The sequence below is a fragment of the Centruroides vittatus genome, unplaced genomic scaffold (genome assembly GCF_030686945.1).
Source record: "Centruroides vittatus isolate TY-2023 unplaced genomic scaffold, ASM3068694v2 contig_108, whole genome shotgun sequence".
In the NCBI taxonomy this organism is placed as follows: domain Eukaryota; kingdom Metazoa; phylum Arthropoda; class Arachnida; order Scorpiones; family Buthidae; genus Centruroides; species Centruroides vittatus.
The window spans coordinates 96,665-122,347 of NW_027120695.1; the positions used below are offsets into that span (position 1 = coordinate 96,665).

The following is a 25,683-nucleotide window of genomic DNA, read 5'->3' on the forward strand; positions in this document are numbered from 1 at the left end:
AGAGAGAGAGGTCTTAAGTAACTAAAGCTAAATTTACCTCGTCGCTTGTCTTTGCTTGGGGCGTTGGTTGGACGGAGTAGATGGGGTTGACCAGTTCTTATCAGTTGCTTGGACGCCGTGCGGGCAATTGGGTGTGCGCCCTTTTTATACTAATTTCGAGGGGCAAGAACTGTCAAATAGTTGAAGATTAAAGGCTGTTTCATACTATGACCGACTGGTCCGACCGGTTCGACTCCAAGTCGTGTTGCTACGGTAACAGCAGTCAACCTACCGACTGGTCGTTCCAGTCGGACAGATTTAAAAAGTTAAATATTTGTAGTCGGGTCGGAGCAGTCGGTGAGCTACAGCCAATGAGAGCTTCGAAGCTATATCCAATCAGAGTTTAGATTTATCCAATCTATGTCGAAGTTAGAAAATGGCGGAAGGTACTGATTTCTCCGAAGTTTTAATAAATGAAGTCAGAAAATATCCGTGGCTTTACGATATTCGGCGAGCCGATTATAAGGATAACATTAACAAAAATAATTCTTGGACGCAGATTTCCAAGAAACTAAACGGTGAAGGTAAGTGATTAACAATATCTAATAAGTTATCACATTATAAATGGTCAACACATATTTCAGATTGTTAATGTAAAATATTTTTCAGAATCATTAGTGAAGAAAAGGTGGCAGAATATCCGCGACCAATATAGACGAAAATGTAAAGAGGAGAATCTTCCTAGTGGTTCTGGAGGTCACAAGAGACAGCAATGGACATATTTTAATATGCTGTCGTTTCTGCGACCAGGCGTTGAACAAATAAAGTAAGTTATCTGATTATTTATACAATAATTATCTATCTATTCAATTTTTATAATAAAAAATACTTTATCAAATATTTATTAAGTACAATAAGTAATTTTGTCGAGGAAAAGGACTCTTCCCAAAATTACATAAATCTGGGAGAAGCAAACACAGGAAATAATTCAGGTTTGTTTTAAATATATCCTCTTATTTGACAATATTAAGAAATTAATGTTTGATTCTATAATTTTAGTAATTAAAAATTTAATGTCCCACAATAGATAATATCATACAGAGTATGGTAAAAATTAGTTTTATGAAATAAATGTATACATAGACAAATGATGTAAAATTAACTTTGACTTTAAGCTTAATTACCGTATTTTACGGACTATAAGACGCTACAGACTATAAGACACACCTGAATTTTGGAAGCAATTTTTCGAAGAAAAAAGTGCGTCTTATAGTCCGTAAAATACGGTACTGCTTAAGAAAGATATCAGATTTTTTTATTATTTTTATAAAACTAGAATTTATCAATTATATACTACTAACTACTACTTACTACTTACTACTACTACTACTTTGCTGCCTTTGTCCCTTTGCAGGGGTAGGCCTCCTGGATCTTGCGTTGCCACTTTCCTCTATCCAAAGCGTCCCCTTTCTCCAGTCCCACTATTTTCATATCCTCCTCCACCACATCACCCCATCGCTTTCGCTGTCTTCCTCTACTTCTCTTCCCCTCTACTCTCAGGTCAAAAGCCCTCCTTGCCATATCATCCTCTCCTCTTCTCAGCATATGTCCGACCCACCTCAATCGAGATTTAGTTATCCTGTCCAAAATACATTCAACCCCAAGTTCTCTCCTGATCTCTTCACTTCTCCTTCTCTCCCTGAGCGAAATACCGGACAACCATCTCAGCATTCGCATCTCGGTCCTCGCCAACATCAACTCCTCTGTCTTTCGGAGGGTCCACGTTTCCGATCCATACAAAAGGACCGGTCTTATTATTGCCTCATAAATTTTGATTTTCAATTTCCTCGGCATCTTGGCATCACAAAGTACCCCTGTCAGTTCTCGCCATTTTAACCACCCCTTACTGATTCTACTTTTCACCTCCACGGTGCATCCTCCATTTTCATCTATCATCACTCCCAGGTACTTAACCTTAGCCTTTTGCGTGATGTCAAGTCCGTTTCTATCCGTTAACTTCAGATTTATCTTCTGATTTTTAACACTGGCCAAAACCTCTGTTTTGTTAATGTTTAATTTCATTCCTCCATTCTCCAGACATTTCTGCCAATCCCCCAACCTTTGTTGCAACTCTTCTTCACTGTTCGCTATCAGCATTATGTCGTCAGCATAAAGTAACTCCCACAGCCCCTGTCCGCCAATGGTTTTGCTCAACTCATCCATTACCGTTATAAACAGCAGAGGACTCAAAGCTGATCCTTGGTGTAACCCCACTCCAACTTCAAATTCTTCTGATCTACCATTAGGTGTTCTGATAGCAGTCCGTGCCCCTTTATACATTTCCTCTACCAGCCGAACTAGTTTTTCAGGCACTCCTTTCCTTCTTAAGCACCAGAACACCACCTCTCTAGGTACTCTATCATAGGCCTTTTCTAGATCCAAACAAGCATAGAACACTCCCTGGTTTCCCTCTAGCCTCTTCTCTTGTATCTGCCTTGCTATAAATATTGCATCGATGGCACTCCTTCCCTTCATGAATCCAAACTGTCTTTCATCTATCTCCACCTTTCCTCTCAGTCTGCTCTCCACCACCTTCTCCAATACTTTAAAGGCGTGTTCTAACAGCTTAATCCCTCTGTAGTTGTTGCACTGTAGTGGATCTCCCCGTTGCTTATAGATCGGCACCATATCACTTCTCTTTCACCCCTCCGGTATCTTCTCGGACACCCATACTCTTTTCATTATGTTAAATAACCATTCTTTCTCCTCCAGCGCCAGAGCCTTAAGCATTTCCACTACCACTCCAGATGGTCCAGCCGCTTTACCATTTTTCATAGATTCCAACGCCCGATTAACTTCTGCCCGTGTAATATCCTCCACCGGACTAAGGTTTTCTTCTACGTTTATCAGGACACCTCTCTCATTTTCCTCATTTAACAGGTTTTGGAAGTATTCTTTCCATCTGTGGAGTATCCTTTCCGCCTGTATTAACAGCTCTCCATTCTCACCCTTTAGCGCATTTATTTCTAATATATCCCTTCTAGCACTCGCTCTGTTTCTTGCTATTTTATATATAGTCTTCTCTCCTTCCTTGGTCTCAAGCTTTTCATACCACTTTTCCCACTCTCTTTCTTTAGCAATTCGCACTGCTCTTTTGACTGTTCTGTTACACTCCTTATATTTTTCTCTATCTTCTTGATTGTCTCCTTTCTGCCATACCCTAAATGCTTCCTTTTTCTTTCTTACTGCTTCTTTGAATTTATCAATTATATATTAACTTAATTGTAACAGTAAAGCACATTTATTAATAGAATAGATAAATGTACATTGAAACATTTATATATGAAATAAAATTCTTCATATCCTGTCTATTTATGCAGAGAATAACTTGTTCACTTTTTTTTTTGTTTTTTTTGGGAGGAAAAATTAATATAACAAAAATTTACAGAGTTTATTTGATTAGATAGCGTTACTCAGTATGACTTCTATAAGCATTTAAAACATAAATTGATATATTTTAACTATTTGCATAATACATGTTCACAGCATTTATCTTAAAATTTTTAAATGTATATTTTACTTTAAATTTTATAGAAGACTCAAATAAAGAATTTGAAAATGTACAGTTAAACACATTCGAAATGCCCTGCCCAGAAACCATATTAACCGTAGAAAACGATGACATAAATGACTGCTTAAAGGCTTGCAGTTCAACCTCAAGTTCAAGTGGCTCAAGTAAGTAAATATAATTTAATCTTATCATTTTTTACATTATAAGTTTTCTTTTTCTATAAATGATAATTTGTAATTTCAGCTGGATGTAACAAAAAGAAGAGAAAAAATGATTGGGAGAAAGAATTGTTTGACCTTCTTAAAACTACAAATACTCCCATAGTGGAAACTAAACATGATAGTGATTACTATTACTTCATGTCACTATCAGAACGTTTCCGCGAAATAAAATGTAAAAAAAAAAAATAATAATAATTTACGGAAAAAAATTGAAGAAGCCTTTGCAGAAGCAGAGGAATCGGAATAAAAAAGTTTATTTTTATATGTAAATAAAATTTTATATTTTTACAGTTTTTTACTTGAATAATTTATTTACACAATTCTGGAGTTGATCCTCTTGTTACAACTTCAGTCTGCCAAGGACATTGACCTTGTTCACTCATAAAAAAGTCTTGATATAATTCACGAAGTTTTTCAGCGTTACTACCGCTATTTTTAAAATAGCATGTAGTAGTGTCTGTCATTGCTTCATTTGTTTCGGTTTCCTTACGCCACTGACATGGATTTATTACGCCATTAAATCCTTCGGAATCCACATAATTGCTCGTGCAATAAGCTCCTTCCTGGGACAGACATCTTATGTCACATGTCTTGAGATAATTATGTAGGCATACTGTTGCCTGTACAAATTTTACAACATTTTCAGGATTAGCATTTATAATATTTTTATATATGCGCCACTTGGCTGCTAATATCCCAAATGTATTTTCGATAATGCGTCTTGCACGAGACAAACGATAATAGAAGACTGCCCGTCCAAGTGGTATATTCTTACCAGGGTAAGGACATAATAAATTTGGAAGGAGAAGAAAGGCCTCATCCCCACAAAACAATGTGGAACCTTAATATCTGTCCCTGCCAATTTCTCATCTGCAGGAAGATCCAATTTTTTTTGTTCGATTAATTTTCCAAATACAGAATTACTGAACACTCCTCCATCACTGCAGATTCCGGGTGCACCTATGTCAACAATTGTAAATCTGTATTCAGCATCACAAGCAGCCATTAAAATGATACTATTTGTACCCTTGTAATTATGATAGACGGTTCCAGAATGTTTTGGTTGCTGAATAACAACATGTTTACCGTCTATTGCTCCTAAGCATTGGGGGAAGTTGCAATAGACATTAAACTTTTTGCTGATTTCAATAAAAGTTTTTTTATCAGGAATCTGAAATAATAACATTGTTAAATTTGAAATGATATATTCTTTAAAAATTCATAAAAAGTATAATGTTTACCTTCAAATATTCACTAGAAAGCACAGTCCATATTGCATTGCATACTCGTTTCACTATGTTATGTGTTGTTGAAACACCAATGCGATAATTTAATGCACATATTTGTTGCTCTCCTCCATGTGCAAGAAATCTGTTTTGTTAACCGAGAAAAAATTGAATTAATAAAAAGTTACCAAAAGTAAACTACTATTTAAAATTAATATGCAGTTCAGTCTACCTGAAGAATTTATGATGATAATGTCTATAAGGAAAATCCGAGATACTATTTTTCTTACAGGCAACATTATCTAGATTCTTAAAGATTAAGATTTTTCAGAATAACTGGTTAGTGCAATTGTAATTATTTGCAATGTAATATAGAAAAATTGCACTAACCAGTATTATTTATAAGATCTAATCCACCTGACTTTTATTTTTTAAGCATGTTAAATAAGAATTATAGAAATATATTACAATTTATTTTGCTAAAATAAATATAACATATACAAATACTTTGTTTTGGAATTATATAGATATTGAAACTTGATTGTAAAGCCTCCTAAATGATACAAACCTTAATGTCAGTGCGAGTTGTTCAGCAGGTGATATGCTTTTCCTATAGGTTGTGTTTTTACAAGTAATTAGTGGGCCAATTTTGCTCAACAATTCATCAAATCTAAAAATACAAATAAATATTATTGAAAGTCATTCATAAGTTCAATTTTCATCTGTTATGTAATTTTAACATTACAGAAATTTAATTTTTTTGTGAAAATTTTTAAATATTCATCTGAAAGAGAATAAGAATTTCTATAGTTTTTTCTAATAGAAACTTTATCTGGCTTGCATGAAATGTTTTTTTTAATTAAATACATTATAATAGTTTATTATATATTTGTCAACTTGGACATTAATCATTAATACGACAATTATACTGGTGTTAAGCATTTACACAAAAATGAGGAAATTTTTCAGAGAACACAGAGTTTCTTTATTAAGCTACCTGTACTTTCTCACAGGTAAGCTTAATGTTGGTAATCTTATTTGTTCTATTTTACAAGTTCTCAGATACTTCTCTTGATTCTTTCTATTTCCTTTGACAATCTCTTACCCTGCATTTTCTCACTCACCAGAATATTGGCTGGTGAATTATTAAAATAAAGGTAGATTAATAAAGAAAGTCTGTTTTCTCTGAAAAATTTCTTCATTTTTGTGTAAAAGCTTAACACTAGTATAATTGTCCTGTTAATGATTAATGTCCAAGTTGACAAATATATAATAAATTGAATCAGGATGGTATAGCAATAATAATTAACATTATAATAGTGTTTCTCAATTTTAAAGTGGATTGTTTTAGAATATAAATTATTTTAAGAGTGCAATGCAGAAAAAACAAATTTTAACATTAGAAAAACATTATTCAATAGTTTATGCAAATGAACTAACATTATAAAAATGCTATATTATAGAACTAACTAAATCATTTAGCAAAATATTCTGAGTTAGCAGAATTATTCAATCTTTACATTTGAGTAGTTTGTATATAAATTCGTATCTCAGATCATACACTAACGATTTATTAGATTAAAATAAGATTGAAATAAATAATAAATAAAACATGGAATGCAAAAAGTGTCAAAACTTACCTTTATTATATGTAGTTCAGGAATACTGAAATACATGATAATATCCCGATTTATCACATATCCGCATTTGCTGCACAAGGCTTCTATTTTCGTCCTTTTCCTCTCGCTCCAATAATATAGGACGAACCCAACACTTTCTTTTTACGCTGAACTTCTTATATGTCAGCAAAATTGTTGCACTTCTCTTTATTTCCGGAATAAAGTGTTTAACACCCTCGACATTGTTATTAATGATACACTTGTTTAAGCTTATTAAAAGCGTTATGTACTTTTTTCTCGCAAATTTTAAACATTTGCTATCAAAACGTTTATCAAAGAGGTTCGTTGACTGTCTATAACCTCTGTGCTGTTTATAAAATATTCCAATAGATATTTTTGCCAAAGTTATGGACTGACGATAAATTGTAGCATATTCAGGACTACAATTTCTGGAAACAAATGAAATATGCTTTAAAACAATTTGAAATGCACGATCGCTTTCCATGACGGCCATGTTTTCTGTCTAAATTGAAAAACTTACTATGATTCGCTAGTGTTTTGACCTGTAACACGCGTTCCGATTGGTCCTTACGAGTCGGCCACAGACATATAATCGTACTCAGTGTGAAATGCTTTACTACTCGTCGGTCCGATTATAGGATCAGTCGGGTCGAACCGGTCGGACCAGTCGGTCATAGTGTGAAACAGCCCTAATAGCATGGTTGCACAGACTTATGAAGACTAGGGGCCACTCGGGCAAATCATGAACTGATGGCGGGCCGGCCGCCAGAAGTATAGGTAATTAAAGACAATAAAGAATTGATAATAATTTATTAAAATTCAAAAAGAATTTATTAATTTGAAGCGTGGCACTGCATAGTGCTTACAATCTTTCTTATATTTGGCTCAAATTTACTTGTAGCAACACGTAAAACTGCTTCCAAACTTTCATTTGCAAGGCGGTTTCGATTTTTTGTTTTATTATTTTTTAGTATTGAAAAAGTTTGTTCACATATATAGGTAGAACCAAATAAGCTGGCACATTTCAGAGCGTTTATGCGCAACTTTTCGTACATATTTTTATCAATGCAGCGGTAAAAGTTCAGCAAGTCTCCTTCGTTGAATTTGTTGCGTAAATCTTGATCGTTTTGAATGTCGATAATTTCTAACTGCATTGACTCTGGCGCATTTTCAACTGAAATCGTGAAAGGATTGCTGAATATGTCCAACAGAGGTTTCACTTTTTTAAAATCCGAAAATCTGTCTTGAAAAGATTGAATCAAAATATCTAGCTTTTCTACATAACTGAAATTAATCGCAGTTTTGTTGAATTTTTCAGCCATTTTCTTATAATTCGGAAAATGATTGTAATTTCCAGAATTCAATTGTGATCTGAAAAGTGTCAGCTTGCATTGAAAGGATGATACATGAGCGTAGATCTGGATATCAGTTGATTTTTGCCTTGAAGCCGTGTGTTCAAGACATTCAAATGATTTGTAATGTCAACTAAAAATGCCAAATCACACAACCAATCAGGATTTTTAAGTTCCGGGACATCCCTTTGCTTTTCCGCCAGAAATATTCCAATTTCTTCTATTAAATTTAGAAATCGTTCCAGTGTCAATCCACGGCTTAGCCACCTTACTTCTGTATAATACAGTAAATCTCCGTATTCGCTTTCGATGTCATCAAGGAATTGTTTGAATTGTCTGTGATTGAGTCCTCGTGATTTTATGAAATTTACAGTCGAAACTACCACTTTCATGACATTTTGAAATTCAATTTTTTTAGAACAGAGGGTTTCTTGGTGTATAATGCAGTGAAACTGCATGAGATCTTCAGCGTTTATGTTTTTTCCTTGCAGATGCTTTTTCAGCAAAGTAACTAGCCCGGAATTGACACCAATCATCGAAGGAGCACCGTCAGTCGCAACTCCCGATAATTTTGATAAGTCCAAATCAGTTTTTGAACACTCATCCAAAAGTACATTGAGTATATCAACTCCTTTGGTTTGACCTTTCAATGAACACATTCCGAATAACTCTTCTAAGACTTCAAAATCTTGAGTAACACCTCGTATGAATATGAGAAGTTGAGCTGTGGAACTAATATCAGTGGATTCGTCGAGTGCTAATGAAAAAAATTCAATGATCTTAGTTTTTTCAATTAATTGTTCCGCAATATTACCTGACAAAGACATAATTCGTCTTTGGATAGTCATACGATTCAGTTGAATTTTCTCAAACTTTTTTGCTGCTTCTGGACACATTTTCTTAGCGGCAATTTCTATGCATTCTTTTACAAAATCGCCATCGTTGAAGGGGCGACTTCGCTTTGCTATCATTCGAGAAATTTCATAACTAACTTCTGTAGCTGTTTCTGAATCTTGAATGGGTTTTGTAAACATAGCTTGCTGACCAATAATCTCCCGTTTTAAAGACAACATTTTTTGCTTTCTTAATTCGCCTGTAAACTTGGTAAAAGAAGGATGCTGCGTTTCATAATGCCTTTTTACATTATATTCCTTTGCAATCGCAACAGAATTCTTGCAAATTAAACAAACGACTTTGTTATGCGACCATACAAAAAAGTATTTCTCAGTCCAAATTTCTTGAAACTGCCGATTTTCATCTTTAACCTTACGTTTTTTACTAGGTCCTGGCTTCTCCATGTTGCGTTCTAATCCTGGCTAGGATTAACACAGCACCTAAAAACAATTACAGTACCTACTTAAATTACCCATTCTTTTTTAAATTATCAAAAATAATTGATTAAATTCCTCAGAAATTTTAAGATTTTTATACAGATTTTATATCTGAAAGAATGACGTAATTATTACAGTTAGAGAAATTCTGATAAAAATAGTAATTTCTTTGTTTTATTTTAATATTTGGCCAACATTAAAGCTAAATTTGATTAAAATTGATTAAATAGGTAGGGAAACACTTATTAATAACAAAGTTTTACTTACGATTTCATAACACAATTATACACGGCACTTGACGGGTTAACAGGAAATATACGTTGAATGTGGATCAAAATATATGACACCGGCTAGTCGAGTTAAAATCTACACTAGAACTATTGTCTCCCCAAAACACTATTAAACTGCACTTATTCTCCTACGCTTCGTGTATCTACTCGTACCTACGCGAGCAATCGGGAATTCGGGACTATTGCTATCTCGCTTGCTCACACCGCGCTAGAAAATTCTTGATTTCTCTACTATTTTGAACTTTATATAAAGTTTTTAGATTTTTTTGGTTTTATTCTGGAATAGAATTAAATATTCTTCGAATGTACGAGAGTATTATTTTTGCTGTCGACGGGCCACCAGTATTCGACCGGCGGGCCGCGGTCTGTGCATCCATGCTCTAATAGGGACACCTGTCAGCTGTGCCGGGTCCATATCCAGCTGTCACGGATTGTTACAGACATATTCTTTGGTCGAATTGTTGACGTTGGTGTCTTGAAGGTGAAATATTATGACATAAATTCCTGTGAATTTGACAGCTCTTTCCTATTAATTATCGTAAGGTTTGACAATAATTTTTCAATTTCGCCGATGACTCTAGGTTGTTTATATTAACATCGTGTTAATCGACAGACAGTCTATAATCGACGGTCGAAACTTTCTCTTCGGGTTAAATGTCACAGACAAAAGTGATAAATTCGATCCCCGATAGCTTCAACTACGCAATAACGGACGCAAAAAAAGACATCAATGCGCGACCCTTTGTCACCTCCTTTTGCTGCACGTGGCACGTGTCTGTACACACATGCACGCTTACTCAAAACCACGTAATATTCATCGACTCTTTTGTCGCTGTAAACTACTCCCTTTTTCCTTACTAATTACTGGTGTTGTGGGGAGAACGATAGTGAAACAACAAAAAAAAGGGGGGGACCAGAATATCACACTAACATGTGTAATAAGTTGCTGCACTGAAGATGCGCATAATTTAAATTTTTTGAGATATGACCCTCAGTTCAGCTGTATTTCGTTCTACTGAGTGTAAAAGTTATCACTGAGTAAAATACCGATAGTTTTCTATAATTAGTAATCAATATAACTCCATCCAATATTCGAGGAATTACTAATGAATGTCACAAAAATACTCAAGGTGTAAAAGCATTTCATATTTATGTTAATGAATGTTTTTTCGGTTTATCACATAAATGAAATAAATGAAAACAAAAGCTTAAAAATAATACATTTAATATAAAATACGAAGGGAAAGTCTACCAATGAGTTGCGTAACTTTCCCGGCTATTATAAGATTTTATTTAGTAATTTTTATATTAATAAATATAATAAATATTTAAAATTTTATGTGGAGCTTTTGTTACAGGATTTTGTTATAAAAGTTTCTATGTTTTTAATTGTTATAAATTAAATAAGTCTTTATTTTCAGGGCAGATGATAAAACACTGAAAATGCTAAAAGCAAGTAAAATCTTCATTAAGCGTGACCAAGCTAATGTCACTTTAATCTTTAAAAATTTTTGATTTCCAAGACTCTCTTGATGAAAGTTTTCGATAAAAAATAATGTAGAAATTTTGTTCTGCTACCTTTCTTCACCTTTCTTTGCAAGAAAGTAAACTTTCGATATCAAACGGCTAATTATCTGCTATTTAGAGAGTACAACTGTTAAAAGTATTGTTACAGTATACGTAATGATAAAACGTAATAAGTAAAATAAATTTGACAAGAAAATACTTTCAATAAATATAATTATATCGAATAAAGTTGCTTTGCAACTATAGTTTCTCAAACGGGATTTCCCGGGATTCCGGGAAACAGTTTACTTTTATCACGGAATCCCGGAACAAGCATAACACCGGGAAATGAGAAACCCTATTTGCAACCAAGAATTTTGCAGATCTTATTGTTTTTCATCGAATTAAGCACACGAATGTCATCGTAAGACACGTGATAATGTAAAGATTTTCGTTGTGTTCGAGTTTTAAACATATAGAATGCACTCTACATTACATGTGTTTTTACCATAAAAATTTCATATTGATATTACAAATGCAACATCCTATTTGTCAATATGTCACACAGTAAAACGCGCAAAATTATTTATTTCATTAATTAATTCAGAATGGAAAAGACAATGATAGACTACTGTATTTGAATTATTAGATTAAAGTTATTAAAATAATTGTTTTGAATAATAGAAAAGCATTCATGACTGAAGAAATGCGCGTGAAATTTAGAAAATCACTAAAAGTTAATTAAATTTTTACATATTTAATAAAATTGAATTTCCGCATTAAAGCAGATTCAAATAATTTAATTTCATTTATCTGTTTTAAAAATTACAATATTAAGAATATCGATTGAAGAAAGATTTATAATACATTCATTAAAAAATAGACAAACTAACGACCAATTGCTCAACTTTCCCACCAACATTTAATCTTTTGGTGGCACCATCTGTTGTTATATTTTATTTTAATTTTTTAAAATTTTTTACCTGTTATAAAATGGCAAAACGCTTTGGGCGGGATCATGTTTGGTTCTATCGTCATATTTTCCTTTTCTGATATAATGGTGCGTAACATTATTTTACTTTCCCGACTATCAGACACTTACAACAGCATAACACGTGTAAATATTAATGCCGCAAATTTTATATCTTATGTACGGTAAAAAACGTAAATATCTACAAATAGCGCATGTTAGTTGTTAAGTAAGAACTTCGCTAATACAATAATAATTGTAATGTAACAAATATTACAGGACAATACAAATAAATGGTTTGATTTGTCATCTTTAAAATAAACCTTATCTGTATCAGATTCGAGGACAGATAGCCTAAATTTGACATCTACCAATGCTGTATCTATATTCTCAATCCATGCTTCATTCTATATAAACGGTTCAAAAGTGTTTCTAATTTACTATTTGAAGAGGCTTAGTTTCAGCAAAAGTCGTATTCCTTCTTAAAAGTAAATCTCTTTTTCGTCACACATACGAAACAAAATTAGTTGTTCCGTTCACTCACCTGAAACATTTTCTTTACTTCTGCTTCGTCTTTCTACATTCGTGGTGATCCGTTTATGAGGTAGTGGCGAAAAATTGTTTTTCTGAGACAGAAACTGACATTTTTCCAGCAGATAGAAAAAGTGAGTCAGAAGAAAGAGAAAAAATTACATGCCAACAGCGTCGAAAGTCATACAGCGCACCTATTACAGTAAATTAATACTGTATTAATTATATTGAATTTTTATATTTTGCAGTAAAAGTACCGGATGAAAATATTTCCGTACAAAAATTGTCACAAAAGCTTTATTAAATGTTTTAATCCTGGGATGTAATTCCGTTAAAGATTGATTTCACGTTATTTTATATAGAAAAGAAAAAAAAACAAACAAAACTATTGTGATAACCGACAGCGAACGAAAAGTTATTTTAGTTTCGTTTTCGCGAACAAAACGAGGACTGCAAACACGTTCTTGATAAAATTACAAATTATTCTTTACTTGGCTATATTATTAGGTTCTTTATACGTCGGATCCCAACGAGTAGGCGGTAAAAATACAGAACTTTATATACATGACAAAACAAAACAAAACTCGATTCTTATTACAAGCGCCTATAACTATAACTATAACTATAAACTATAAGGGAGGTTCCAGCAATGGTCGATGGCTCCTCGTCTTCTGAGTCATATTTGGAATAAAAATCATGGTATTCGGTTATGTCAACACTACTTTGACTGTCGCTGTCAGACTCAATTAAGTCTGAGTCTGACAACTAATCAAAGTAGGCCGACAGTTCTGATTCCTTAATTTTCTTTATTGAAGACATTTTCAAATCTATCTTGAAATAAAAAGATATATGTTACAATTAAGAATAAGAGTAAAAAAGAAAAAATAAAGAAAAATAAAATAATAATATTGTACTAATAAAAAAAATAAGACTAGAATATTAAATATAAACAAGTCTATATTATCTTATTAAAAATTGCCGGGACGAATTCACATTTAAGAAAAAATATAATTTCTTACAAGACTATACATTTACACGAGTCCTTATCCTTCCAGTCCCTTCACACGCTTTTTTGACGCAATGACAAGTCTACGGCAAAACTGACCTTTTCTTGGAACCTACTGTCCGCCATCCAATGTAAAACAGTTATAGAGTCCTCTAGCGGTAGCATACATATTTTTAAAAAATAATAATTACAATAAATAATACAATAATAAAAATAATATTTACATTAAAAATTGCCGGGAAGGATAAGGACTCGTGTAAATGTATAGTCTTGTAAGAAATTATATTTTTTCTTAAAGTCTATATTATTTCTATAATATCTTAGAAAATTAACTTGCACGTTTTATTAAAACAATTTAACTATTCTCAATGTCAGATGTGGTAGCTGTATATACGTAATGTGAATGTATGTCGCTTAAATTCGAATAAATGAATCCGGTAGACTTCTCACAACTATCAGGTTAGGTACTCCTTTATTGAAATTTACAAATGCAATTCGGGCTTATTTAGCGTTTAAGCCCGTCCTCAGTGTAATGCTACAGATGTCAAAAATAACAAAAAACTTAATTTTCAAAAAACGCACATGTAGATGATCTTTAGAAACAAGATATTTCTTTACATACCTTTGAAGGCAGAAGAGCGCCTTTCAAATTTTCAAAATACAAATATGGGTGTGTCGGGTGACAATAGTGCAAAGTGAAATTGACGTGTAATTGACAAAAGTACAGAGTTCTAATAAAAATCTGGCAAACACGAGGGTAATTGTCGGGTGACAACAGTTTAAAGTTTACAGGCCAAATTCACATTACAAACCGTAGGGATACACATTTTTTTAATTAAAAATAACAATGTTATATTAACAGTAATATTGTTTTACTACTCAGACACCTTATACTTCTGAGAAATTATTAATTTAATAATGCGAACGTTTTCTACCTGTTCCACAGGTCATCTTCACGCAATTTTTACTTTTGAAATAGAAAACAATCCTCATACCGGTACTTTTTGCATTCTATTTCAAAACCGTCGATAAAACCTGACGAAGATCGCGGAGGCGATCGAAAACGTTAGTTAATTAGTTGTTAATTTTCGTATGGAGTACCGGAAATTTAAAAGGCTTAGGAAGTGATACTTTTGAAATGTTATCTCGTGCAGGATCGAATGTATATGCGCACGATATTTCAAAATTTAAAAAAAAAACCGTTGGAACATTCCATGTAAAATATAAAATATAAACAATAATAAAAACATTAATAAAATTAATTAATTCTTTCTTACACGAAAAACCTTGACGATCCAGTGTTTTTATATACAACTGCTAACGTTTTCAACCCCTTCGGGGTCTTCATCAGGCACAGCACAAAGGTAGTTTCAAATGCCCGTGAATGGAACCAAGAAACCAAAGCGAGTTCTATTCCAATTTTTGAAATCAAAGAAATTGGAAGATAAAAATCTTCCAATTTCTTTGATTTGATCTTGGAAGATAAAAAGGATTTCTTTGATCTTGGAAGATTTCTTTGATCTTGGAAGATAAAAAAATATTTTTATCTTCCAATTTCTTTGATTTCAAAAATTGGAATAGAACTCGCCTTGGTTTCTTGGTTCCATTCACGGGCATTTGAAACTACCTTTGTGCTGTGCCTGATGAAGACCCCGAAGGGGTTGAAAACGTTAGCAGTTGTATATAAAAACACTGGATCGTCAAGGTTTTTCGTGTAAGAAAGAATTAAGTTTCATCCAGTCTACAGGAAGAAGTATAGTTGTTAAAATTAATTAAATAAACGTATTGATCTGGGATGTATGTTGACATAATATATATCTATATTCTATACGGGATGAGGATACGTTGTAAGCTCGATTAAATGGGGTGTTTGTCAATCATGTATTTCCACGCAGTTGGCAAATTCGTTGCGTCTTTATAATTCAAACATCTACCTGTTGTCCCTGATCTGTATATTTCAAATTTTTCCATGGTTAATGCTAACGATGGTGAGCGTACTTGTTTGATAACTTTGGCTTCATTCCAATTAATTAGTGATCCCTCCGCTTGTGCCATTCTTGATAAGGTGGTAGTGCAATGTCCTTTACTAATGTCATACATGTGTTCTTTTAGTCTTTTGTTTAAGGCTCTGTTAGTGACTCCTATGTATTCTTTATTCAGGCCCAGTTGATCATTTTCGTATGGTATTTTATAGACGCCAGAGCATTCATCCGCTTTTGTGCTATCTTTATCGTTCCTGAGGGCACTGTAGATGGTGGGTGCCCGCTTATAAACCAGCTTTGCATTCTTACACTTGGCTATTTCCTTCATTATGGTGGACAATCCTTCTCTGTACGTGAATTTAGTTATTTCTCCGTTTGAATTCCCTTTTGGTTTCTTTTTATTAGGTGTTACGTAAGATTTTATTAGGTTTTCGACTATTGACTTTTTAAATCCTAGAGTTGCCGCAACGGTTCTGATTCTATTCAACTCTAGTATTCTGTCATAAACGTTGGAGCAATAGGCAAACGTTCTTCTAATAATGGCCCTAAATGCCGATAGCTTGTAAGTGGGCAGATCGTTTGATGTGGAGGGAATGTATAGTGGGTCATGCGTGGGTTTGATATATACTTTCGTAGATACGGAACCTTCTTTAAATGTAAGTGTGATATCCAAAAAATGTACCTCCGTTGTGCTGAGCTGTTCCAGTTTTAGTATTAGGCCATGGTTATTCGAATTCATCGCATTCAAAAAATGTTGTATTTTTTCGTCTTTCTTCCATACAATTAGTATGTCGTCCACGTATCGTTTGTATAAAACGATATCATCCTTAAATGCTCTAATAATAGTTTGCTCCAACTTACGTATCACCAATTCACAAAGTAGCCCAGACATTGGGCTGCCCATGGGCACACCTTTCCTTTGCTTATAAATCTTGCCATCAAAAACGAAAACTGAATGGTGACATATTAGGTCAGCCAGTAGTTTCATGTCCTCAGGATAGGCTGTTATCCTTGGGTCTAACGTGCTGAGGGTGTCCATCAAAGCTTGAAAACATGCATCCAGTTTAATTGATCACACTAAACACGCCAAGAGCGTTGAAGGACATTGATGAACACCACTGTGGGCACCACTGTAAAAAAAAAAAAAAAAAAAAGGTCGGTTTGCTCCCGACGAGACCGTCGAAGATTACAGTAGATCGCCACACCTATAAGTTCAATATCAAAGGAGCACTTCTCCATCGAAACTGTTTATTAATAACGTAGATTATTCGTTAAGCATCATTTAAAAGTACATTTCTAGCTGGTGAGTATTACACTTCTTACCCCCGTATTCACCAACACGAGTTAGAGTTAGAGTTAAAAGTTAACCACTCAGCGTTCACGTACTAAAAGTAAAGCAAACTGTGATTGGTTAACTCAAGATTTAACACTAACTCTAATTCTAACTCGTGTTGGTGAATACGGGGGTTAGAGTGCTTTATCAGTACACAGATTGCCGTTCTTAGTGTGTGCTCTGTTAGTACTCAAATTAATAAAACAGGCTGCGGTACAAGCTGGTAGTTAGAACTCGCCAGTACAAATGTATTCTGTCAGTACATATAATTAATACAGTACTTCTTTTCGTAGGGCAATCACTAAGATATTTAATGTTCAGTTGATTGGGAGAAAGCACCTGGTCATCGCTTCACTCAAAGTGTAGACACTTTTATTAGAGAGAAATTGAGCATAGAATATCAATAATGAATGTAGTATGTAAATGGAATTGAATATAAGCAATGATACACCAAGTTATTTTATACTAAGGATATACTAATTATATATGAGTTGATTTGCAATTTTAACAGTTTGTTTGGCAAGTTTTATAAAAGCATTGTAAACATTTTTGTTTATCCAAATATCTGATAAGTTGCATGGCCATCTTACATTCGGTTATACATCAATTTTTATTTTATTATATTCTGAAAAAATTTTGCATAATTTGGCGGCCCCGTGGCAAACTTCTTATGGACCCCCAGGGGTCCGCGGCCCCCTGTTAAGAATCACTGTCTTATATGACAGTCATCTAAGAGGTCTGGCATCATTATACAAAGGTGCCAAGGCAATTCTTTCAAATTTTGGCAGTCGTTTTCGACATGTAGGTGATAAATATAACGTCTTAAATTCTGTGTTTTCTATTGACGTTTTATATAAAATAGTATACAGTTCACTTTTGCAAAACCTTATCCAACATATGGTCTGTTTATTTTGAAAGTAGTATAGGTCAGTTTATTTTTTTTTTCAAAATATTTAAAAGTTGCATTTTAGTCGAAATTTTTTTTTAAAATACAAATAAAGTTTATTAAATATGGCAATGTTTCTATTATTTTAGAAATATGTAAGTTGATTACATAAAGACTTTTATGTGAATTTCACTAAACCTATATATATATATATATATATATATAGGGTAGTCGTAAATAGACTTAGAGGACTTTCATAATCAATGGTTATGCAATGTCATATACTGACAAATTTTTAATTGATCAAAGCATATGGTTATTATAAAACACTAAGTGTGACTTGTTTATAAATAAAAAGTTTACACTAAATTATATGTAAAATATGCAATTTCTCAATTTTATTTAAAAATGGACCTAAACCACTTTCAAAATAAATAGTCCATATTTTATCTTGACTTATTTTCAATAAAAATGAAGAATGTGAGATCTGAATTTTATCAGATCCACTTTTTTTATAATAATTCGTCTTAGGAATATTCCCCTAGTATAAACATCCTGTCGAAAAACGGCCCTGGACGAGAAACTATGCGTCCCGGCCAAATAACCATCAACAATCCTTTGTCTTTAGCTTGTAACCTGAATAGCTTGCAACATTAGTTTATAGTTACCGTTAGAACTCGTCGCATGTTTTTAGTCCCGGGAACACCTTGACACCAATCGTCATTCGCTTACGATCACGTGACCGATTTCCCAGGCAAAAACTTATAAAAGCCACTCCTTCCACCCCCTCAGGGGAGTCTCTTATCATCTGCCAGACAACCGCCGTCGCTCGTCGTCCCCGACTCGGACCTTCTCCGAACGTCTCCGCGCTAAGTCGCGATCATTTAAACCTGTGCTAATTTGGATACTACTCTCCACATCCAGGACGACCAAGTTCTAACTCTATATGGAACAAATAATGAGGTATGAACCGCAAATGTAAGCTCTCTCTCGACCCCTACGCGCATTAGGGAAATTAGTTAGATATTTGTAGTTGTGTCCATTGTTATATCTTAATAAACCTTGTTTTATTGTTAAATGGTCTCATCTTTGTCTCGAATATCGCTTCGCCTTATCGTCGACCCCATCCGTCTTCCCTCCTATCCACTCGCAACTCGCATAATGCGTAACGATCAGAAACGAACAGCCATCCTTGACAAGTGAACCGAACGGGAGAGACGACACCCTCTTACCTCCTCGTTTCACATATTGGTGACAATCGAGAGGGGTTACGACTCATTTCGGACCCCCCCGACCTCGCAAGAAAGTAGAATTATATCATAGTTACATTACAAATATAAATAAAAATAAATATTTTAAACATAATTTTAAATGTAAAATGTTATTTTTATGCATCCATTTTAAGTGATAAAGTATTGAATAAAAAAGTCCTCTTTTTATATCTTGATAAATCTATTCAGATAGTTTTCTATGTTAATCACAGACCTTGCCTACTTATTTAACATTAATTTAATATCAAATTTCTATTATTAATTGCATTTAAATATGTTTAAACTATTTTTTGCAATTATATGATATAGTTACAGGATAATATAATAAATAATTAGATTCCAATAAATTATGTTTTAATTTATCAGATCCGAGATCAAATTTTCACGAAATTTATAAAAATGAAACAACAAAATCTTATGGATGATTGGAAAGATTGTGGTGTGATGGATTAATGAAAACCACCTTATATACACCACGGATTAACACGTATTTCAAATAAATGATAGTAATAACAATTTATTTTCAGTCAACTTAGATTACAAAATTTAAACCGTTTATTTCTTTCCGTTCACAATGCTCGTAGATCTGGTTACACGTGCGAGTCCCGAAAACGGCCAGTTCACACTCAGTTGGAATCGTCTTGTAATACTAATTAAAACTTACTCAAATTAAACTAAAACTACTGTTACTTAGATTAAAAAGGAATATGGGACAGTTATATTAGAAGGGGATCCCTTTTCTTTGTTTGGCGAGTTGGGCGATTTGAGAAGTCTATTACAGTTAATTGAGAATACAACCTGACCACGTGGAAATCTTTCGGCGGGACGAAATATCCAATGACGAAACCTCCTTTAAATCTTGATCGTTTTAGTCCTTTGACACAACTCCTCTGAACCTCCGTTCGCTGAACCTACCTCTCTCGTTCCTTTCTTGTCGGCACTCGTCATTTCTCACCACGTGCTCTTCGTCTCGCAGTCCTTTTTCGAAACCTAAAAATCGTCCTTATGCCCTTTGACATGGGGTAGGTGACCCCGCACTAGCCCAAAACTCGCCACGAGGAAAATATTTTCGTAATTGAGTAAATTAGTTAGAAACGATAGGGTTAGTAGAATTAATGTTAGACGTTAACTTATAAAAATATAATTATAATATACATAATTACATGGGGGTTTACCCACCACGAGATATGCAAATCTCACCAGATTTGAGAAAAGGATCAAGACTTAGACGTAAACGATTACTACCAACATTTTATGAAATTAGAAGGCAAAACTATCAAACAAAGTTACACAATGATAATTTAATAATAAAGAGTGATAGACTGACAGATAGCAAAGTTTACAAAGATTTAGCAAAGTTAGTTCACGTTAAAACTTTTCTTCCTTTTACTTTGTCAAAGGCGACTGCAATATGATATCCAATGAAACAAAACAAAGTCCAACAAGGAAAATCTACCATAAATAATCCGTCACTTGTGGCTATGAACTGGAACTGTCAGAGCCTTAAAACTAAATCACCACAACTCCATCAGAAATCGTTATCAAAAACTCACAAGCGATGTCAGTCATAAATTGAAACAATCAAAGTCTAAAAAACAAATTATCATTGAATTTATTCCAACTAAAATATATTCCACGTATAATAGGTATAACTGAAACATGGATCACATGCAAATTGTTTTATAAAGCATCCTTTTTTAACGACTATATAATTGAAACAATTCCATCACGAAAAACACTTATGTATTCTAAAAGAAAAACGTCATTACAAAATACTACAAACCAAAAAATCCGATATTTACATTCTGCTTTTACTTACAACTAGCAAACCTATGTTCGGAAACAAATACTGTCAATTGATTATTGTAATGGTCACCTATGTTATTTTTGTGCAACTTTAAAAACTTCAAATCTGCTTATTCATATGAAACTATACAATACGATAACCAACCTTATCATCTGTTATGCTAGCCCAATCTGGAGTCTCAACTATTTATATAAAGTAGAAAGCTTTCATACAAACTTCCTCCACAAATTAATTCACTTGGAGAGAACTGTTCCAGAATATGCAATATGTCATGAAACTAATTGCATCAGCTCTCTCCCCTTTTACTACCGTTTAAAATTTAAAAGTGACTGTAATATCTCCTTTTTACGCCATGAGCCAAGTAAAAAATTACCAGCAAAGAATTCTTTGGCAAACTAACAAGTAAGTTAAATAATATATTAAACTCATTTGGAGTATCAAATCTACTGTTTCAAGATAATATCCAAGACTGGAAATATGGTTATACCTTGCTACTGAAAACTGCTATTTCTCACTCCTCACATATAGACCAAACCACCCTAAACTATAGTAATTATCATCATTGGTATTCAAATATTCTAAAAATCCCATCTTCTCAACTTTATACGAATAAACCAATAAATTTAAATGTAAAAAGGCTAATAGCAGAAACATGTCTCAATAAATATTTTCTCTACATTAGTAACACCTACATTGATCTTTCGGATAAACAATGTCCACGGTGTAAAACTGACGACTTATCGATCCATCATCTATTACTGAATTGTCAAAGACTTGAATATACGAGACTCATTTAATATCACAACAATGTAATTCATCCTAGGATTTCAGAAATGACGTAAATAACCTGAACAAAAAAGACCTTTATAATATATATAATCTCTTCACTAAGATTGTAAAAACTCAGAAAATTTAAGACAGCAAATTCAATATATACTAATATTGTAAATCTTGAATATTGTTCCATAAATACTTGAATAAAATTGTTAACTAATTGTCAATGTCAATAACGGATTGACATGTAAACCTTTGAGTGAAGATCTCCGTGACGATCTCGTGATGATATCTCCCAAACTCCGTTTTGTTGAGTTGGGCTCCGTATGCGTCACGATCCGATAGTTAATTTCGATTCGATGAAAGTACACCTCCACACTCGAATTGTACACTTTTTACAGTTTATTTACATTCGGTAGAATATACAAGCTTGGAAACATAATATTTACTAGATAACAACAGGTGGTGTCTCACGTGTCAGCTAAACCTTCGCGAACTATTGTACTCTGGGGAAAACTCAGTCTACTTATGGAGTTGGCTCAACTATACGGTCTGTCCAGTCTCCGCACTTACCCGTCCCTAAGATCGTTGTCAGAGGAGAACACTCTCTCTACGTTCAGCGGGCTGCCCAAGTGCCTGAGACTACCGTATTTTCAGTCTCTTGGACTTCTCTCTGTTTCTCTCGCCACTCTTACTATTTAAAAAATTTTTGGACGACAATTTCTGACTAATCAGGATTCTTCCTTTCATCAGAAGCTTTCCAAAACATCGGCTTTTCTCCGGACGAAACAGCTTACCGTAACGTCCGTCATTTGTTTACATTTTTTTTTAGTAGGCTAACATGTGGTAAACACATTGCCTCTGTTACGATCCTGATATACCTGGATATACAGGGTACACGGTTGGGAAACAGACGATACAATATAAAGAAAAACAAAGGACTTCACACTTTCTCATACAGTAAGGTATTAACAAAGATTTATTCCTGGACCCTACAGGCTTATTTATATACATACAAAATTCTAGATAACATGAACATAAATTTACAAACTATTCTATTACCTCTCTGTGGGGTTACAAAAATTTTTTAACACCACAAAAATCGAAAACCTTAACAAAACAGTCTTACATGTGTACTTTTGTAGTTAATAAAGAATATTTACCCAATTCATACACGTGTCTTCAGGCAGGCCTTGGATGAAAGCAGATTGCTTCACACATTCAAATGGTCTCCAATCTCTCTTCTTATCGTACACGACGATATCCGACGAGTTCAGTTCGAAGGCCAACAAAAAAAGGTGTCGTCTCCAGTGAAGCTCCTCTCTTTTATACCATTGTTGACGTCATAACTTGCATATGTCAACTTTCACACAATCAATAAGAGATCCGTGAGGTTACACAAAAGGTGAACTCCCGACACAAACAAAAACGGGCGCGAATAATTAAACAAAAATTACAACCCGACAAAAAAAAAAAAAAAAAGTCTAACATCCATAATGCAGGGAAAACACGGTTACATTAAGTGATGGATCACTACATATCTCCCCCCGACAAATTTTCATTTTCCGTGATGCAATTTACGGAAATCTATATCCCTTTTGCGGAGATTATAATGCTCTTCCGGTTGCGCGGTTTCTTTTGGTTCAGGCCTAACCGGCGAGCTACCTCCCTTACCACACACCGGGACACTCTTTCTTCGGACAATCCGATGATCAGAGACTTCTTCTTCCTCCTCTGCAGGGCTCTCCTGAGGTCCTCTCTTGCTTCTCCTTTTTCTGGGTTTTATTATTATGTGACCGTGACATGGCTTCAACCGGTCGACGTGGACAGATTCGACATCCTTCATATTACATCCCTCGACCTTATAAGTTGTCTGATTTATAACTTTTGTAACGCGAAAAGAGCCTTTATAGTTACTCGCAAATTTTTCTCTTCCCCCCTTTTTTTACCCAGACCATTTGACCCTCGAAGAATTTTTTTAATTCTCTATTCTTATTGCAATGTTCCCTTCCTTTTTTTTTATTGTAATTCTGCGCTTGCTCACTGGCCATCTTTCTGAAAGAGCGGAGTTTTTTCATCAGGGAGGTTCTACGTTCGTCAATAGTCATGGTCTCATGGACATGATCTATGTTAGGTGCAATGGGATCGATTCCATACAAAAGGAAAGCCGGTTAATCTTCAATAGCCGAGTGATGGGCAGTATTGTATGCGAAACACGCATACGGAATCAAATCGTCCCACTCAAGGTCACTCTCGTCGGAAGACTTAGCGATCATATCAATAATAGACCTATTAGCCCTTTCACAAAAACCATTCGAACAAGGTCTAAAGGCCGTGGTTACATTTCTTTTAATTCCAAGCCATCTACAACAGTCTGAAAGCAAGGAAGACAGGAAGTTAGTTCCTCTATCAGAAACTATCACTTCAGGGGTGCGATATCTACAAATTCTATTGTCAAAAATTATATTACTTACCGACCAAGCAGTTTTGTCAGCCAACGGATAAGTCTCGACAAAACGGGTAAAGATATCGATGATTACTAATATATATTGGTTTCCCTTTTTAGTTTTTCGAATGGGACCTATGATGTCAACGGCAAACTTTTGAAAGGGAGCCTCAGCAAGTTCATTCTCTTGAAACGAGGCTTTTCCTTTGTGAATGTTATGCCGCTGGCACCGTTCACATTCCTTTACAACATCGCTAACTTTGTTTTTTAGATTCCTGATGAAATATTTTTTTCGATATTTTTTACAGTTTTCCGAACTCCCCAATAGTCGGAATGTTTATTTTCATGGACAGCCCTAACTACACGTGCCGCAATATTATCGCCCACACATAGTTGGTTACAATAGTCGCCACGGGATTTTACGAATAACCTTCTATACAATCAACCATTCATGACCAGATATTCAGAGCTGAGGTTTCCTGACCTCCCATCATTTCTCAACAAGTCTCTCTTTATGGGGCCGAATATACTATCCCCATCTTGGGATGAGCAAATTTCATGCTTACTTGGGATTTCTGCAGTTACTTTTAAACTAAAATAATTTATTCCATTTACGTTTCTTGACAAAAAATCAGCGACTTTATTGTCTACCCCTTTTATATGTTGCACTTCAATGTGGTAATCGGCTAATTCCATGACCCAACGGGTCAAACGACGGCTGCCGTGCTGTATATTACTTAAAAAAACCAAGGGCTTGTGGTCAGATAAAACGACCGTTCTTTGGCCTAGGATCAAATATTTAAAATGCCTTAAAGCCAGTATGATCGCGAGACACTTCTTTTCAATAGTTGAGTAATTTACCTCAGCCCCTTGAAATCTTTTGCTGAAATAGCCTATTGGGGCTAGACCTTCTTAACGCCGCTGCTCCAGAACGGCAGCCGCAGCCCTATCCGAAGCGTCAGTATGCAGAAAGAAAGGTTCGTTGAAATCAGGATGGGCCAAGACTGGGGGATGAGTTATTGCTTCCTTCAATTTATTAAAGCTTTTTTGGCACTCACTACTCCAAACAAAACTCTTTCCATTCTTCGTGAGGTTAGTAAGAAGTGCCGCAATGTCTGAGAAGGACGAAATGAAATTTCTAAAGAAGCCCAAAGCTCCTTGTTTGTCGATCTTTAATGGACTGTATAAATATGAAAGAAAACACTTGCGGTTTGATAAAAGTTTAATTCGGTTTGCGGGTCGTTACCCAAGAACAAGAAGAAAAAAAACAATATTGGCTGACGCCCTTGGCCGTTACTTGGCCGTTACAAAAAACTCTCGTCTCCAAACAATTTTAAATTATCATTTTTTTTTCTCACAAAAAAATACGGTGGCGCTAGAGGCAGCGACATCCCGGCCCGCGTTGAAGTAATACTTCAATAAACAATGTTAAACATTAAATTTAAATTTAACAATTACAACAGAAATGACCCGTGTAGGTCACCAAGGAGAATCACATTTTCTTTCTAGATGGATGGTAACAGGCACAATTTGGTTATGCTTCTCTTAAAAACACCTTGAG

At 34.4% G+C, this 25,683-nt stretch overlaps 2 protein-coding genes across 2 annotated transcripts; one reads left to right on the forward strand and one right to left on the reverse strand.

Annotated features, from left to right (window-relative positions):
• Positions 1 to 272: 272 nt before the first annotated feature.
• LOC136975147 (uncharacterized) lies at positions 273 to 4,064 on the forward strand. Its single transcript, XM_067270175.1, has 5 exons — positions 273 to 563; positions 649 to 805; positions 889 to 971; positions 3,574 to 3,714; positions 3,794 to 4,064. Exons 1-5 carry the CDS (start codon positions 416 to 418, stop codon positions 3,958 to 3,960), a joined length of 696 nt encoding a protein of 231 aa, XP_067126276.1. The 5' UTR covers positions 273 to 415; the 3' UTR covers positions 3,961 to 4,064.
• Positions 4,065 to 4,369: 305 nt separating this feature from the next.
• On the reverse strand, positions 4,370 to 7,959 carry LOC136975176 (uncharacterized). Its single transcript, XM_067270215.1, has 4 exons — positions 7,691 to 7,959; positions 5,566 to 5,667; positions 5,013 to 5,142; positions 4,370 to 4,942 (listed from the first exon to the last, which is right to left on the reverse strand). Exons 1-4 carry the CDS (start codon positions 7,957 to 7,959, stop codon positions 4,460 to 4,462), a joined length of 984 nt encoding a protein of 327 aa, XP_067126316.1. The 3' UTR covers positions 4,370 to 4,459.
• Positions 7,960 to 25,683: the final 17,724 nt, after the last annotated feature.

Bases quoted from the DNA above. Each gene is read 5' to 3' on its own strand.
- LOC136975147 (XM_067270175.1), top strand. From the start codon at position 416: ATGGCGGAAGGTACTGATTTCTCCGAAGTTTTAATAAATGAAGTCAGA. The intron at 564-648 runs GTAAGTGATTAA...AATATTTTTCAG, and splicing joins CAAGAAACTAAACGGTGAAG to AATCATTAGTGAAGAAAAGG. The intron at 806-888 runs GTAAGTTATCTG...ATATTTATTAAG, and splicing joins CCAGGCGTTGAACAAATAAA to TACAATAAGTAATTTTGTCG.
- LOC136975176 (XM_067270215.1), bottom strand. From the start codon at position 7,959: ATGGCTGAAAAATTCAACAAAACTGCGATTAATTTCAGTTATGTAGAA. The intron at 5,668-7,690 runs GTACGAAAAGTT...TTGTATTTTTAG, and splicing joins CGCTGCATTGATAAAAATAT to ATTTGATGAATTGTTGAGCA. The intron at 5,143-5,565 runs GTTTGTATCATT...TTAACAAAACAG, and splicing joins CAACTCGCACTGACATTAAG to ATTTCTTGCACATGGAGGAG.